Source organism: Sorex fumeus, unplaced genomic scaffold (assembly GCF_029834395.1).
Source record: "Sorex fumeus unplaced genomic scaffold, SorFum_2.1 ptg000169l, whole genome shotgun sequence".
NCBI lineage: Eukaryota > Metazoa > Chordata > Mammalia > Eulipotyphla > Soricidae > Sorex > Sorex fumeus.
Genome location: NW_026606226.1, coordinates 902842 through 919727, shown reverse-complemented (window position 1 = coordinate 919727; position 16886 = coordinate 902842). Strand labels below are relative to the sequence as shown.

Genomic DNA, 16886 nt, shown 5'->3' with positions numbered 1-16886 from the left:
TTTATTCATCCCCCCGCTCTCTTTGTGTTAGGGTGGCAGAGATTTGCATGCTTGATTTGGGGATTCACGTGCCATTTTTGGTTGTTATTTGCAGTGCTTACAGGAAGGGGCAGAGAGGAAGGGGAAAGGTAATAAGATCCTACTTGGCATGTGGGGCAGTGGTGAGGACCAAGCCCTTGGTCTTAGACCAGAGAGAGAATAACAGGTGTTACAGATTTGCCTTGTGTGCGCCGACCCCAGTTCAATCCCAGCATCACGTGGTCCCCCAAGACCCTATGGGAGCAGCTCCTGAATACAGAGCCAGGAATAGCCCCTAAGCACCACCAGGTGTAACCCAAACCCTGACACCACCCACACACACCCCAACCTCCCCCCCAAAAAAACTTGTTTCCTGTCCATAAGGCAGATTCTCTGTCTTGGAGCCATCCCTGAGCCCCTATAAAATGAATGTTTATTAAACTCAACTCATACTTCGGTATCTGCTGGCTGATTCAGGATAGTGTAATGGGAGCTAAGATGACAATTTAATGATTAGTTTTTTTAAGAGAAAATTATCTCTGAGAGTATTTGTTTTCTTTCCCATGTTTTGGGTAAGTACCTCATTACATCTTTTTCCACACTGGAGCGTTCGTGCACACATGTCTCCGGGCAGTGTAACTTTTGAGTTGGATGCTGTTCAAAATGGGATACTTCAGTCCTTGGGGGTTTATTGTCAGTAGCTGTTGTAGAATCAGGAAAAAATGAGGCTTCCTATCTTGGCTCCTCTTTCCCGTTAGACAAACAGTGATAAGAAGTAAATGATCCAGCGATGAGTAATGGACGCCTTGGGAGTTGTTAATTCCCTCCAAGTTGTTAATTCCCTCAGACATTTCCCCACCCGCACCCCCAATTCACTGGGAAGACTATCGAAAATCACCAAGTTTTAATTGAGTTGAAAACTCCACATTTGAATCTTAAGAGAAACAGAAAATCTCCACTCTTCTGTGACTGAAGTGTTCTTTGACTCAGAGACTAACTCAAGTGGAAGAAGCAATCGGAGTCCCGGCAGCCCTGCCTAAGCCTTTGTAGCTCAAGTGCTGTTTGTTGGCTTTTAAAGTGAAGGGAGGGGGCTGGAGCAATAGCACAGTGGATAGGCGTTTGCTTTGCACGCTGCCGACCTGGGTTCGATTCCCAGCATCCCATATGGTCCCCTGAGCACTGCCAGGGGTGATTCCTGAGTGCAGAACCAGGAGTAACCCCTGTGCATCGCCGGGTGTGACCCAAAAAGAAAAAAAAATAAAGTGAAGGGAGACAAGGGGCTGGAGCGATAGCACAGCGGGTAGGGCGTTTGCCTTGCATGCGGCCCGACCCATGTTCAATTCCCAGCAACCCATATGGTCCCCCAAGCATGGCCAGGTGTAATTCCTGAGTGCATGAACCAGGAGTAACCCCTGTGCATAGCTGGGTGTGACCCAAAAAGCAAAAAAATAAGTACAAAAATAAAGTGAAAGAGACAAAATAATTGGATCTGATGCAGCACAGAGTTGAGGCTGTAGTTCCTGGGCTGATTTCCACAGGGAGGAGGCAGAACCCTAACCCTTCGGTAGTTTTCTGAAAAATGTCTGTCCTCCACACACTGTAGTTCCAACTCACTATCACCCCCGCGGCTCACCGAGAAACCGCCCTCTGTTCATTTTAAGTTGCTCACACTGCATAGGGTGAAAGACCTCCCGAGCTGTTACAGAATCCCTTTCTGAAGAGATTCTGTCTGGCGGGTTTATGTAGAGGCAGAAAACCAACAGGAGGGGCTGGAGAGAGAGCGCACAGCGGGGAGGGCGCTTGCTTGCCATGCATTCTGCTGAGTGAGGTTCTATCACCAGCATCCTGTACGGTCCCCTGAGCTCCCCAGGATTGATCCCTGAGTGCAGAGCCAGGAGTAATCCCTGAGCACCGCTGGGTGTGGCCCCAAAACAAAGACATGGAAGAAACTCCCATCGAAGAAGGCAAATATCAGTACAATCAACCACTGAACCATTCATAACACCATTTTTTTTTTTAAGACATGCTAACTGCAAGTGATACTCTCTGTGGGCCTCCTTGGAGTTAGGGGAAACCTGAGGAATCACAAACAGAAGCAAAAATTCAGAACTGGGGGCTGGAGCGATGGTACAGCGGGTAGGACGTTTACCTTGCACGCGGCTGACCAGGGTTCAATCCCCAGCATCTCATATGGTCCTCCAAGCACCACCAGGAGAAATTCCTGAGTGCAGAGCCAGAAGTAACCCCTGAGCATTGCTGAGTGTGACCCAAAAAGGGGAAAAAAAAACTGACTCCATTTTACTATGCAACTGGGGTGTAGGGGTGCCACGCCCAGAAGCACGTGGTGTTATTCTTCACTCTGCTCAGGAATGTCGCAGGATGGTGCTTAGGGAACCACAGGTGGTGGTGGGTATTGGAACCCACATCTGCGGCATGCAAGGCAAGCACCTTACCTGCTGTATGATCTCTCCAGCCCCTCTACTGCTGAGTTCCTTTGAAACCCCAAAATAATCACTGTATCACTGTCCTCCCATTGTTCATCCATTGAGCGGGCCCAGTAACATTGTGAGACTCGTTACTGTGTTTGGCATATGGAATACATCATGGGGAGCTTGCCAGGCTTTGCTGCACTGGGCGAGATACTCTCGGTAGCTTTCCAGGCTCTCCGAGATGGGCGGAGGATTCGAACTCGGGTCGGCCATGTTGGCTGCGTGCAAAGCAAATGCCCTACCCACTGGGCTATCGCTCCAGCCCGAAACCCCAGAATAGAGATTCCCAAACGTCCTTGGCCTACTACATCTTAGAAAAATAACTCAGCAACCTCCCTTGGAATTTTTTTTTGTTTTATATTACTGCTGCATTCTGCAGTGCTCAGGGCCTGCACTCCTGGCTCTGTGCTCAGGGAACCATGTGGGGTGCCAGGGATTGAACCCAGATCGACTGTGTACAAGACAAATGAATGCCTTCCCTGCTGTACTATCTTGGCTCTGGATATCTATTTGTCAACGAAGTGCTCAAGGTTTCCAGGGTCCTCTGCTCATTCAGGTGCTTCCACTTTGGAGAAGAGCCACAGGTAGGTTGGTTATGCGCGGAGGGCATCTCTGCCAGTGACAGTCCTAACCCTCACGGGGACAGGCCTTGAGGAAAAAGACATGACCTTTGCAAACCAGCCTCTGCTCCTCTCACAGCACCCGGGCTCCTAACCGGAAAAAAAAAAAAAAAAGATTTTCACCTTGCTGTTGGTGGGATATGGGCTAAGTGTTTAGTTAAGACTTGCTGCAATTCTAGAAAACACAAAGGAGCTATTTGAAAATGGCATTCCAAATCCAAGGGAATGAGAGAAATGGAAAAATGTCCTTTCCCAATCCATGGCTGGGGAAAGGTCACACCTGGCAGTGGTGTGGGGGACATCGTGGTGTGGGTGGACAACCCAAGGCTCTCATGCACACTCCAGCCACGGACTCCCATTTTTTGTTCCTTCCGGAGGGAGTCCTGAGCCAGAGAGAGAGAGAGGGAGAGAGAGAGAGAGAGAGACATCCTGCCCAAATGTCCCACTCAGTGTGGAGGAATCTTAGCCTTGTGTGGAAGTGTGAATTGTGCAATTTCCAAACAAGCGCAGGAAAAAGCTGCTCCTTTGCAGCTGCTGAAGGCAGGTTTGAATCTTTTCCCAAATCAGCGGCAGCCCAGAGCTGCTTGGCATCTTCGCTGTATCCCACCTACGCCGCCGAGGATGCTGGTTTCAGAACCCAGAGAGGCCGCCGGGAGCGAGAGATTTCTGGGAAAGGGTCCCGCTGCACTTGCTCTGAGGAGCAATAATCACCCACTTTCTGGGACTCCCCCTGAGATGAGAGGGAGGGAAAGGAGGGAAGTTTGGGGCCAAGGTAGGCGGGTGTGGAAATCCACTGCTGCCCTTGGTAGCCAAGTGCAGAGTCCCCGCCGTGCCTTCCACACCCAGCCTCTGCCCTCTCCCCCTACTTCCACTTCGGAAAGTCTGAAGCCGGCTTGGAAGGCGCTTGGCTGCTCTCTTCTCTCTTCCTCCCCCTTCCCTGCGCTCCCAGCTGCTCGACCTCTTGCGTAACTGGGAGGGAGCACTGAGTCTGATGGGCTCCAGATGTGGGGCGGCTGGGGGCGGGAGGTCTGTGGTCCCCCGAGTGCTCTCACTGTGGGAACCTGAGGCAGACCAACATCGCGTGGCTGATCCCGGGGTGAGGACCCAGAGAAGCCGGGTGCTGTGTCACTGTCCCAGCAGCTGGGACAGGCTCATTCCTGAAATTCCTCCTGAGGGACATGAGAGCCCATCCTCAGATGCTGGTTCTTGGCACTTTGGACATGGGTTTTTTTTTTTTGGGGGGGGGAGCATATCTCTTGGTTTTGGGATCACACCTGGTGTCAGGGGTCACTCCCAGCGGTGCTCAACAGACCCTCTGCTGCTGGGAATCGCCCCAACCTCTGTTTGCAAAGCCTGCATCCAGACTGTACAGCTAGTTCTCTGGCCTGTTCTTTTCTTTCTTTTTCCTTTTTTTTTTCCCTCTTTAAACCAGAATAACCTCAAAATTACTGTTGTGATTTGCCTCAGGAAAGGTAGCCAGAGTTAAAATACTTTCCTGGGCTTCGAATGTCCTCTAGAGTGGAAGGACCCCGGTCTTATTCCCCTCCCAAACTCCATGCCCGGTGGGAGCCACAGTGCAGGCCGTCAGTGGGACTGCCTGTGTCTGCCCGCAGTAGCTAGGAAGACCACCCTTCCCTTTCTTGCCTACTGTGGGGCTCCAGAGCCTCCAACCATGCCCTATCCTGCCCCCCCCCACCCACCCAGTGCAGGCCTGTCAATGAGTGACCAGAACTTCCTGTAGCCCCGGTGGCCCCGGTGGTGCCCTGTTGCTGGGTGAGTGAGTGAGGGAGGGAGGACCGGAGAGAGCAAAACTAAACCCAGTGAATCAGAACAAGATGTGTTTATCCCAAAGGCCGGTTCTTCCTAGCTTCCTCCCACCCCACCCCCCACACACCAAAATTCATGCCAACCTGTGGAGTGGGGGTGTGAGGCTGGGGCTTTCCATCACTCCTTCCAGAGGAAGGTCTTAGGGGTCCCTGCCGAAGGAGGTTGTCCAGTCTAGCTCAGCTCAGCCCCAGGGCCACCTCCTGGGTCTCCTGGGGCGAGAGCTGGCAGGACACAGCCGGCTCCACTGTCAGGCTTGGGTTTCCAAGTGCGGGTGAGAGGGAGCAGGACTGCAACCAGGCCCAGTTTTTCTAGGTTCTTCTAAGGGTTTTTCGCCCTCTCCTTTCGCCAGATGAGCCCTCCCCCCCCCCCCATGGCATGTCACCTGCCTGCCAACACTTCCCCTCGGCTCATAGCCCACGGGTTGGGGCACCGGTTGGGGTAGGGGGCGGTGTCCGCGTTGCTGGGCTTCCACCAGAAAAGCCGGGATCGCCTGGAATAGGGGGTGGGGGGTGTACTCATCCCATTATCCCATTTACAGCTCCTCGCGGTGGGGCTTGGGGTAGATAAGACCGGGAGAGAGGGGGCAGCGCTGGCTCTCCTGGCGCAGAAACTGTCCCGGAGTACGTGGCTGGGCTGCCACTAGGAAGGGTCCCCGGGAGCCGGCGCGAGAGTCTGGGGTCTAGGAAGTTGAAGAAGAGGACCCGCCCGAGCCATCGGGCGGCGGCGGGTGGCCGGGGGTGGCGGGAGAAGGGGTGCGCTGGGGCGGCGGTGAACCAGCTGCGGAGATGAACAAAGCGGGCGCTGTGCAGGCGGGGGGCGGTGCTGCTCTGGGAAAGAGTGGGTGGGGGGACCTCGGGCTCCAGCCCCACAAGAGCGTCTTCTCTGGCCAGGCAGCCGGGACGGGGACTGGGGCGGGGACTGGGGGGTGGGGGGCGGGACCCGCGCGCTCTCCTCCTACTCCGCGGGCTCCCGGGGAAAGCAACAGTGTCCTCAGCCCGAGGCCGCCGCGGCCAGCCAGGCGAAGGGCCCGGTGTCCCCCCGTCCCCCGAGGTAAGAACGCGGCGTGGCCCCCGCCCGAGGGTCGCGTGCGCTGCGCGGCTGGGACTGGAAAAGAGGAAGAGCCGGGGGGGGGGGGGGGGGGCTGGCTGGAGCCCCGGGACCCGCTTTGGGCTGGGAAGTCTTGAAGAACCCCGGGGAGCCCCGGGGCGAGGCCCAGGTGAGCGCGCACCGGGGCGAAGGGGGCTCGGCGGCGCGTCCGCCTGGCGGCTGTCCCGCGCGCGGCTGGCACTGCCCTCCGGCCCGAGGCCCGCGCCGCCGCCAGAGGGGGCCCTCGCGCTCCCCCGGGGCCGGGGGCGGCGGGGAGAACTGGGGGGGCTCTGACCGGCTCCAAGCTAGATTCCTCGGGGGGCACCCAGACGGCGCCCAGACACTTTTCGAAGAGGTGCCGTCCGCCTGCGCCCCACACCCCCACCTCTCCCTCCGGCCCGACTGACACCGATCGAGACCCCCGCATTGGGAGGGCGTGGGGGTCCGGGGCAGGGGTGCGGTCCCCGGAGCATCTCCGCTCCCATCCGGGGCAGCCTGGATGGAGGGAGAGACGCCTAGTGGGGCACGTCGGGGAGGGACTCGGGGGAGCCCGCGCCCAGCGTCCCGAGGGCTGCGGGAGGCGCCGGGTAGGACCCCCCGGGGGTGGGGGGATGCGCCCCCCTCAGCCCCGGCTCTGGCCACGCCCGTCCGGGCTGGTGGGGATTGGAGCCTCCGGCCCAGGTCCCCGCAGCAGGGGGCCAAGCGGAACCGTGGGGGTGTGGGCGCCCGCGGCGGCCGAGGGGAAGCGCGGCGGTGGCCGCAGGCGGCGCCGGCTGAGGCTTCCGGCGGGACGGGCGCGCGTCGGGCCGGGCCCCGCGGGGGACGGTGCGGGACGGCGGGGACGGCGCGCGGGCGGGGCTGCATTCTGGGCCCGTTAGCTCAGCTGTCCGGGAGGCCCCGAGGCTGACTCATGCGACGCCGCCCGGGGCGCAGCCCCCCGCGCGCGCGCGCCCCCGCACGCGCACGCGCACGCTGCCCCGTCCGGCCTCCCGGGGTGGCCGCGCGCACCTGAGGTTCTTCCGAGACCCCCCACGTCACCCGCGTCACTGCACCGTGCAGCCCTGGTGGTAGTGTTCCCCCACACCCCCCCGACCACCGCACACGTCTACGCACACGTCTACGCCCTGGCCAGCCCCGCACCCGCACAGCTCTGCGCCCCGCACGCCCCCTGGCACGCACCCCGGCTCCCACCCGGCCCCCCGCACTCCCCTCCCCTGCTCCAGGCCTCGGCGCACACCCAGCTCCCACCCACCCAACCCCCCCACCCCGGCCGCAGCTGCCCGGCGGGGAGCGGGGCCGCCCCATTCCCGGCCGCGCAAACAAGCGGCCCCTTCTCCCCTTCGCCGAAGAAAGGCCGCTTGTCCGGCGCGAGGGCGGGCGGGGCGGCCCCAACACTGTGGCCTTGTCCCACCTGGCGGCCGCCCCGGCGGCCACCGCGCTCGGCCCGCGGCGTGGGGCATGCGCCCCTCCCGGCGGCGCCCCCTGCGCCTCCCCGGCCCCCGGCCCACATCCACCCCGCGCCGCGCCCCTGCGGCCCGGCGCCCTGGCCTCTACCCCGCCCCGTGACGGCCCGCAGCCCCCGGTGCGGCTCCCGCGTGAGTCCCCAGGGGCGTGACTCAGTTTCCCCATTTACTCTCTGTCCCGCGCTCTCCTGTTTGTTTTCCTCCGTCCGCGGCTCCCCCGCGTCCCCGTCCCCGGGCATCCCCTCGGTCTCCCTCCCGGCGCCCGCCCCGTTCCGGCCTCCGCCCGCTGGGCTCAGCCTCAGTTTCCTTCCCCTCCGCCTCCTTCCTCTGCGGCCGCCCTTCCTCGGGGCTGGACGTGCGGCGGCCCGGTCCGGGGGGCTCCCCTCGCGGGGATCACAGCCATGCGACGCCTAGGGCGAGGCCCGCGCTGGACCCCGAGGCCACAGGTGAGGCCCAGCGCAGAGGGGCGCCGCGAGGGGCACGGCGTTCCCACGGGGGGTCCCCACGGGGGGGGGGGGAGCTGGGACTGCGGCGCCTGTCGGGGCCAGACCCTTCCGGCCCTTCCCCGGGGTTTCGGAGAGGACCTGGCTCGGGCGTGCGTGGACCCCGCGACCCCCAGGGGTCCAGGAGGCGGAGTGGGGCGGTGCCCGGCCCAGCCCGCGCCTCATCCCGCACCGGGAACGCTCCGGGGAGCTGGGCAGGGGCTTCCCTCGTGTGCCCCTTTCCCGACACCTCCACCTGCACCTCCGAGGCTTCTCCCGCTTCCTTTCTGCTGGGCGGGATGGGATTCCCGATTCCCCCTTCCCCCAAAGGCTGCGACGTGGGAGACCTGGCGGGCGCGGCCGCGCGGGCAGCCCTGCGGGGTGGGAGCGGGCCGGCCAGTAGGGGGCGCGCCGGCGCAGCGCCGATCCGCCGTCTAGGGCGCGCAGGGTCCGAGCGAGGAGAGCGCCCCCAGGTGGCGGCTCCGGGCGCCGCCGTGCGGCGTCTGCCATACCTGGGGCCAGGTATCTTTCCACTTCACCTGGATTAGGTATCTGAGCTGGGGTCACAGGCTCCCTTGCAGCGCCTAATCTCTCCATCTTTTCTTATCTTCTCGGTCTCTTATCTTTCTCTCCTCTCGCCTCCTTCTTCCCCTCTCTCCTCTCCTCTAACCACTCTTGTTCCTCATCAGCGTTATTCATTGACACTCTTTATCTCCACTTGAAATTCTCCGGGGGGTAAATGAGCACACCCTCCCTCGGCTGCTCCAGTCTTAGTGACAAATGTGACAGCGTGAAGAACGTGAGACCCAGAAAGAGGAGGGATTGATTCAAGGTCACAAAACTCAACCACTACTAACTGCCATGCTTATGGTGTCATTTAAGGTGAATCTACAGGAACGAAACAAATATAACAAAAGTCTAACAGAGGCTGGAGCGATAGCGCAGTGAGGAGGGCACTTGCCTTGCATGTGGCCCACTGGGTTTGGTCCCTGGCATCCCATATGGTCCTCAGAGCACTATCAGGAGTAATTCCTGAGTGCAAAGCCAGGAGTAACCGCTGAGCATTGCCGGATGTGGCTCCGAAATAAGCCAAAAAAAATTTAACAGTTTCCAGTTGGAGAGATAGCTCAGCGATAGTACAGCCGGTAGGTCATTTGCCTTGCATGTGGCCAACCCGGGTTCAATCCCCAGCATCCCATATGGTCTCCCAAGCACCCGTAGGAGTAATTCCTGAGTGCAAAGCCAGGAGTAACCCCTGAGCATTGCTGAGTGTGACCCAAAAAAAAGCAAATAAATTAATTATTTAATTAATTAAATAAAATTCACTCCACTGGGTGAGAGAGATGGTGCAGGGCTCAAGGCGCTTGCCTGGCATGTGGCTGACCCTGGTTCCATCCTCATCACCATGTATGGGCCCTCAAGGCCTACCAGGAGTAAGCCCTGAGCACTGCTGGGTGTAGCCCAAACCCCACCCCTAAAAGAAAATTCACTCAACTAGGTGGAGGAAGGAGATGGCTCAGAGGGCTGAGGGCCAGTTTTGCATGCTGAGCACTGCCAGGAGCTATCTGAGCAAGGGCACCAAGATGTGAGTGGCCCCAAGGCTCCACTCCATGAGAAAAGAAGGAAGGGGAAGAAAGAAAGAGAGCGAGTGAGAGAGAAGGGAAGCAAAGGAAGAAGGAAGGAAGGAGGGAGGGAGGGAGGGAAAACCTTCCTCAATTTAGGGGATGCCCCGAGGGCTGAGCACTGCCTGGCATGCATGGGGCCTGGCCTGGTCCTGTGTGGTCTCTGGCTCCACTGGTATAGCCTTAGTGGGCTGCCAGCACCACTGGCAAGTCCCAACAACTTAAAAACAAAACAAATAAAATTCATGAAATTTTAGTGAGCACTTAATGCCTTTTAGTGTCTTTACAAAGCTCTGCAACCACTGGCACACATTAGTTTTAGAACATTTCTATGAACTCCTTCCAATAAAAAACAAATTTTATTTGTTTTGGGGACACATCTGGCAATGCTCAAGGGTTCCTCCTGTGTCTGCACTCAGGAATTACTCCTGTCAGTACTCAAGGGACCATATGGAATGCAAGGGATCAAACCAGGGTCGGCTGCATGCAAGACAAACACCCTGCCCGCTGTACTATTGCTCCAGGTCCCACAATTTTTTTTTTTTTTTTTGCTTTTTGGGTCACATCCAGCGATGCACAGGAGTTACTCCTGGTTCATGCACTCAGGAATTACTCCTGGCAGTGCTCGGGGGACCATCTGGGATGCTGGGATTTGAACCTAGGTTGGCTGCGTGCAAGGCAAATGCCCTACCCGCTGTGCTATTGCTCCAGCCCCCACAAAAATTTTAAGGCCATTAACTCACTCCCTATTCCCCTGCAGCCCCACAGAAGCTCCAAGCCATAGACAGTGAAGTGGCGAAGGCACTTGCCTTGCATGCAATCAACCCAGGTTCAACCCACCACATTTGGCCTGAGCACAGAGCCTGGAGTAAGACCTGAGTACAGCTGAATATATCCCCCTCATCTCCTACCGTCAATAAGTAATAAATATCATTAGTCGTTATCCAATTTTCTAGAGACTCTGACATTCAGAGAAGTTAAGTAACTTGTCTTAGACCTCACAGCTAATTAAAAATGAAGTCAAGAAAAAAAATACCAACAGCAACAAAATCAAAATTAAGTCTGGATTAGAATTTAAGGCTCTTGAGGCTGGAGCATTAGCACAGCAGGTAGGGCGTTTGCCTTGCACACGGCCAACCTGGGTTCAATTTCCAGCATCCCATACGGTCCCCCGAGCACTGCCAGGAGTAATTCCTGAGTGAAGAGCCAGGAGTAACCCCTGAGCATCGCTGGGTGTGACCCAAAGAGCAAAAAAAAAAAAAGAATGTCATGGGCTACAGCAATAGCACAGCAGGTAGGGCATTTGCCTTGCACTCAGCTGACCCGGTTCAATTCCCAGCATCCCATCTGGTCCCCCGAGCACAACCAGGAGTGATTCTGGCAGAGCCAGGAGTAACCCCTGAGCATCACCGGGTATGACCCAAAAGGAAAAAAAAATAGATTTTAAGGCTCTTGTATTGGAGAGATAGTCCAGGTGGGCACGTGGTTTGCAGGACAGAGGCCCTGGGGACCCTGCTGGCATTCATAAGTTTCCCTGAACGTGGCCAGGAGTGATCCCTGAACACTGCCAGGAGTGACCCTCGAATTAAAGGCTCTTGCAGCCCAGCCTAAAGCTCTCTCCACTAAATGAGTCCCTTTCCTTCACTTTGCTGTTGTTTTTTTCCTTCACTTTGCTTTTTCTTCCTGCTTGTTTTCTAGATAAAGTTCCCTTCCCCACCCTGTCTCCCTTGGAGCATCCAAAGGCCTTCCCTGATAAGGCATGCAGGCCTGTTTCTCTCAGATCCTGGCGACTTGGCCAGATATCCAAGGGGAGGGCCTGGGCCAGCTGGGAGCTCAGTCTAGGTCAGTGCCTTTTGCCTTTCCTCTTCCCAGGCTGATCTGGGCTGGGCCCTGGGCTCCGTCCTTGCCTCTGTTCCTCTGGCTGGGGTGGAAACGGTGACGGAGTCATGCAGTTGGAGTCCGGAAGGGTGGAGGCTGGAAGGGTAAAATTAGTAACTCTGTGGCCAAGCCCCACCGCGAGGGCCAGACACTCCTTGGAATGCTGTGCAGCGCCCACTTCCTCCCCAGGTCCCCAGGCAGATGGCTGGGAGAGAAAGTTCGGGAAAACCCTTCCAGGAGACCCCTCCCCGCAGGGGTGCATCTCAGCTTGCTTTCCCCAATACCCTCTCCCAGCGCAGGCCAGAGCTCCCCCTTGGCAAGCTGAGTTGGCTGAGAAGCAGGCAAATCGTACCCCAAGGTCCTCGCTCATGAGTCTCGGGCACCATAGGTGTGAGTCAGGATGCAGGGGACCCAGTGGCAAAGAATTCAAAGTGGGGCTCCAAGAATGCGTGGTTCCCTGGCTGGAAGGACCTCCGCCTCCTGCAGACCCCACATCCAGTTAAGGACCCGAGTTTTCCAGTCGCGCGGCTGAGTCACCAAGGGTCCGGGAATTGAGCAAGGGGATGATGGAGAGTTTCCCTGTTGTGTCTCCTTTAAGAAAACATCCTTTCGAGACCCCTGGGAAAAGAGACAAAGGGAGAGCAGAGGGAGAGGGTGGGGGAAGGCGCTGGCTCAGCCGCTGACACCCACCTGGAGGCTCCCTGGAGGGGTTCCTCGGGTCTGACTCCCCCACTAAGGTAGAACCCCCGTGCCCCGAGAAGGCTCCAGGACCAAGAGGCTGAAAGCGAGGCCCTGCTGTGGCCCTGGCCAGGGCTGGGTGGGGCGGTGTCCCTGCTGTACTTGGAGAAAAAATGGGGGCCTTTGGGGGGGGGCAATGGGGTCCCTGACAGCTCCCCAGCTGCCTCTCCTCTGCCTCCAACTCGTCCATGCTGGCAGTGAGGGTGATGGAGGGTCCTTTCCCAGGGCGATGGCCTTTGAGTCTCTGCACCCGCTTTCCTGCCCCGGCCCCCTCTCACCAGCCTGCTCTTGTGTGCCCAGGACCACTGGCGCCCACGGGCCATGGACACGTTCAACAGGAACCAGGTGGGCCCTGGAGGCAAGAACCCCGCTGTGGTGCAGGTGAGTGTGGGGGACTGGGAGCTCTAAGGGACCTGCTGCTTCTGTAGCTAACCCCGGCCTGGGGGCCCCTCTCTGCACTAGCCTGGCTCTGAGCCCGGTTACGGAGGCCCCTCTCTGCGTTCGGCCAGCTCCCGGGCCTGCTAAGAGCTGAGGCCGTATGGGAATCAGGTTAACAGCTTCACCCGAAAATTCCCTCTGAATGTCAGAAGTCCGTTCAGAGACTGACCCCTGCTCTAGCCCTTTGGCCATTTGTTTTTATTTATTTCATTTTTACTTACTTTTGGGGGCTACACTCAGCGATGCTCATGGATTTCTCCAGGCTCTGCACTCGAGGGACCGCTCCTGGGGGGCTAGGGGGTCCATGTGGGGTGCCAGGACTTGAACTCAGGTCAGGAGCCTGCAAATCAAGCGCCTACCGCTGTACTATCACTCTGACCTTTGATCTCCAGCCCTGTGATAATTGACTATAACCGGGCCATGCAGTGGTGGAAGGGATACTTTAGCAGGCTTATAGAAAAAGGCCTTTTTTTGGGGGGGGGGGCTCACACACAGTGATGCTCAGGGGTTACTCCTGTTCTGCACTCAGGAATTACTCCTATCTTAGCAGTGCTTGGAGGACCATATGGACCAGCAGGGGATCAAACCTGGGTCGGCCACATGCAAGACAAACACCCTTCCCTATCACTCTGGCCTGGTCTTTTGATTTTTTTTTCTTTTGGGGTCACACCCAGCGATGCTCAAGAGTTATTCCTGGCTCTGCACTCAGGAATTACTCCTGGCGGTGCTTGGGGGACCATATGGGATGCTGGGGATCGAACCCAGGTTGGCCCCGTGCAAGGCAAACGCCCCCCCCTGCTGTGCTATTGCTCCGACCTGGTCTTTTGATTTGTTTTTTTTTTTTTCTTTTTGGGTCACACCCAGCGATGCTCAGGGGTTATTCCTGGATTCCTGGCTCTGCACTCAGGAATTATTCCTGGCGGTGCTCGGGAGACCATATGGGATGCCGGGGATCGAACCCAGGTCGGCTGCATGCAAACACCCTACCTGCTGTGCTATCACTCTGCCCTGGTCTTTTGATTTTTGAGAGCGTGGGCCCCTGCTGGTCCCAACTCTCATCAGTGTTGGGGGGTGTCTGGCATCTAAGGGGAGGGGGCTGGCTGCCCTCCTGCAAGGCAAGTGCCTCCTCCTCCCCCCCACACTATCTCCAACCCCAGGGATAGATCTTTAGTTTGTTTACATTTTGGGGGGGTCACATCCAGCAGTGCTGGCGGGGACCATGCCGGGCTCTGACCCTGGGCCTGCAGGGCGAGGTCTTGATTGCCGCCCCCCTGGACCGCCCCCTCCTGCCCAGCACAGCCTGCTCCCCTTCCTCTCTCCTCCTCTCTGTCTTAATAGACAAAGGGGGCAGTGAAGCCAGAACTTGAGATAAATCCAGAGGGACGCGTGTGTGGCCTACATTCGGGTCGAGTTACCTTCCGTTCGTTTGGTGGAAGAATGCTCCGTGCTGAGACTATGGAGCCCTTCCAGGGGGGCGAGGGCTGGTGGACAGAGTGGGGTTAGGGAAGAGGCCTCTCAGGACCCTCTCATGATGCTCATCGCCCCCTCCCCCCCCACGCAGAAGGGCCCCCTGGACCTGATCGAGACAGGGAAAGGGCTGAAGGTACAGACAGACAAGCCCCACCTGGTAAGCCTGGGCAGTGGGCGGCTCAGCACGGCCATCACCCTCCTGCCCCTGGAGGAAGGTAAGTGCCCGGGTGCACCGCACCTGCTGCTCCCCCGACCGCCATCCGGTCTGCCCAGGCAGGGGGCTGGGATGGAGAAGGGAAGCTTTTGCTGGCAAGGTTTGCCCCTCTCAAACGGACACCCCCTCAGACCATTCCACACCGCTGGCTTCCCTGTCCCGCCTCCCAGATGCGGGTCCATCCGCTTGGGAGATAATCTGGCTTCATGACTGGGATTAAAGAGCGGCTTAGAGGAGCCGCACCGAGCACTGAAACAGGAGAGCTCATTGCTCCTAGCAACCGGCAGCCTAGATGCCAGGGCCTCTCTCCAGGGCAGTGCCAGGCCAGGGGGAGGGTATAGGGGGGGAGGCTGCAGGTGGTGAGAAGGGAGAGAGGGAAGAGGGGGCCCATCTACCAAAACAAGGCCCTGGCACAGGCCCTGGGCTCCGCAGCTCCTCCCCCACTCCCCCCTGCCCTCGCTGCCTGGGCGATGCTCCATTCCCCGAATTCCCCGAATGCCAGTCCCAGGGGCTCTGCCAGGGGGGATTCCCTTCCCTGCTGAGGGAGGGGGGAGGCTGCCCAGAGAGAGAGAGAGAGAGAGAGAGTGTTGGGGGAAGTCTGCAGGTGGCAGGGTGGAGAGAGGGGGGCCTGAGGGAAGGAGGGGAGGGGGGTGAAGGGAGCATGGCCTGAGAGGGGGCATTGGGTGAGGTGTAGGGCACATCCACAGAGATACTCCCCTTCTGCCTCCATGTTCCCCGAGCTTGCCTCCAGTTGTGTGAGCTTCTCATACTTCCTGGGGGGCCTGGGGGGGTCTGCAGTGAGTCTCCCTGGAATAGCAGGCTGAAATCTAGTTCCGGCCACCCTCTCTGCCTGTCCCTGCCTCTTGGGCCTGGACTAGCTCCCTCTCATCCACTTCGCTCCCTGCCCGCAGGGAGGACGGTGATCGGGTCTGCGGCCAGGGACATCTCGCTGCAGGGCCCAGGCCTGGCTCCGGAGCACTGCTATATCGAGAACCTTCGGGGCACCCTCACCCTCTACCCCTGCGGAAATGCCTGCACGATTGATGGACTCCCTGTCCGGAAGCCCACCCGGCTCACGCAGGGTAAGCTTTGAGAGCCCCGGGGGTCTCGGTGGCAGAACCCCTGCGGAGAAGTGCAGGAGACTGTCTGTGGTGGTTGCCATGGGAACCGTCAGGATGTCCGGATCGGTGAGCTGGGATGCTCACGCCTTCCTGCGCCGGTGTGTCTCAGGCCCTCTGCTTCTCCACTTGCCCCCTCCTTTCTGCCCGTGCCACAGGGCAGGATCTGATCCACCTGGGAAGACCCCAACACTACGGCCAGAAGCTTGGGTGCCTGGGGAGGAGGGTAGAGAAGCAGCCTCCTGCATGGAGGGAGCTGTTCTGAGCTGCAGTGACGGGACAGCGGGAAGGGTGCTTGCCTTGCATGTGGTCCATCGGGTTTGATCCCCAACACCCGTCTATGGTCCCCTACGAAGCCCCACCAGGAGTGACCCCTGAGCACAGAGCCAGAAGTCAGCCCTGAGCACCCCGCTGGGTGTGGCCAACCCCGCCCCACACACACCTCTCATCTGGGAGTTGCCCCGAAGGCTGTGTGGCGCCGGGGAGGACAGCAGCTCTCAGCCCCCTGAAGCCGAGGGTCTGCCCACTCCAGCCCCCATCCACTGACAGTGGCTTTGGGGGTCTTACATGTGGCCACCACCTTTATTTCAAAGCAGCAAGCAGGGGAGGTTCTCAATCTCGTGCCTCTCGGTACCTCGGTGAGCACAGCCCGGGGGTGGTCTAGTGGCTCGGGCCAGGTGTGTTTGCCTCAGAACTGAGTTTGACAGTCTATACCATCAGTTGTGGGCTGGAGCGATGGCACAGCGGGTAGGGCGTTTGCCTTGCACGTGGCCGACCCGGGTTCGATTCCTCCGTCCCTCTCGGAGAACCCGACAAGCTACCGAGAGTACCCCGCCCTCACGGCAGAGCCTGGCAAGCTCCCCGTGGCGTATTCGATGTGCCAAAAACAGTAACAACAAGTCTCACAATGGAAACGTTACTGGTGCCCACTCGAGCAAATCAATGAAGAATGGGAGGACAGTTGCGTCTGGGAGAAGGAGAAGGGCAGACATGAGTGTCGGGGGGTGGGGGTGAGGTGAGCTTGGCAGGGTGGGAGCTTGGTCTGGACTGTGCAGGACTGAGGGGCTGGTACTGTGTTCTGGGAACCCTCCCTGCTCCTGGCGGAACCACCCTCTCTCTGTCCCGATCGCCCCTCTCTGCTTCCCAGGAGACCTGATGCTCCTTTCTCTTGGGCCCCGGGAGGGTGGGAGTCTGCAGGCTGCACTTGGCTGGCTCCGGGGCGACTGTCTCCAGCTGGGAGGAGGAGACAAGCTCCTCCCTGGCTGGGGCTCTGAGCTGCTGGTTCCTGACTGCCTCCCTCCCAGGGTCCGGGGGCACAGAAGTGAGAGCGCTCAGCGGCAAGGAGAGCGAGGGGCAGAGCCTAGAGAAGACCCCAGGGCTTGGCACACACCCCCATCCCCCCAGGAAGCCTCTCCCTGGGTGA

At 58.9% G+C, this 16886-nt stretch overlaps 1 protein-coding gene across 12 annotated transcripts in view; it reads left to right on the top strand.

The window, feature by feature from the left end:
* The first annotated feature begins 5892 nt into the window (after positions 1–5892).
* PHLDB1 (pleckstrin homology like domain family B member 1) overlaps positions 5893–16886 on the top strand; it is a 47234-nt gene continuing 36240 nt past the window's right edge. For 11 of the 12 annotated variants that reach the window (XM_056107639.1, XM_056107638.1, XM_056107637.1 and 8 more), the window contains exons 1-4: positions 7848–7949; positions 12524–12604; positions 14223–14350; positions 15261–15427. In XM_056107639.1, coding sequence (XP_055963614.1) covers positions 7905–7949; positions 12524–12604; positions 14223–14350; positions 15261–15427 — 421 coding nt within the window. In that variant the 5' untranslated portion in view covers positions 7848–7904. Of the gene's footprint in view, positions 5987–7847; positions 7950–12504; positions 12605–14222; positions 14351–15260; positions 15428–16886 lie in introns of those variants that run through there. The other variant, XM_056107631.1, reaches the window with a different exon arrangement.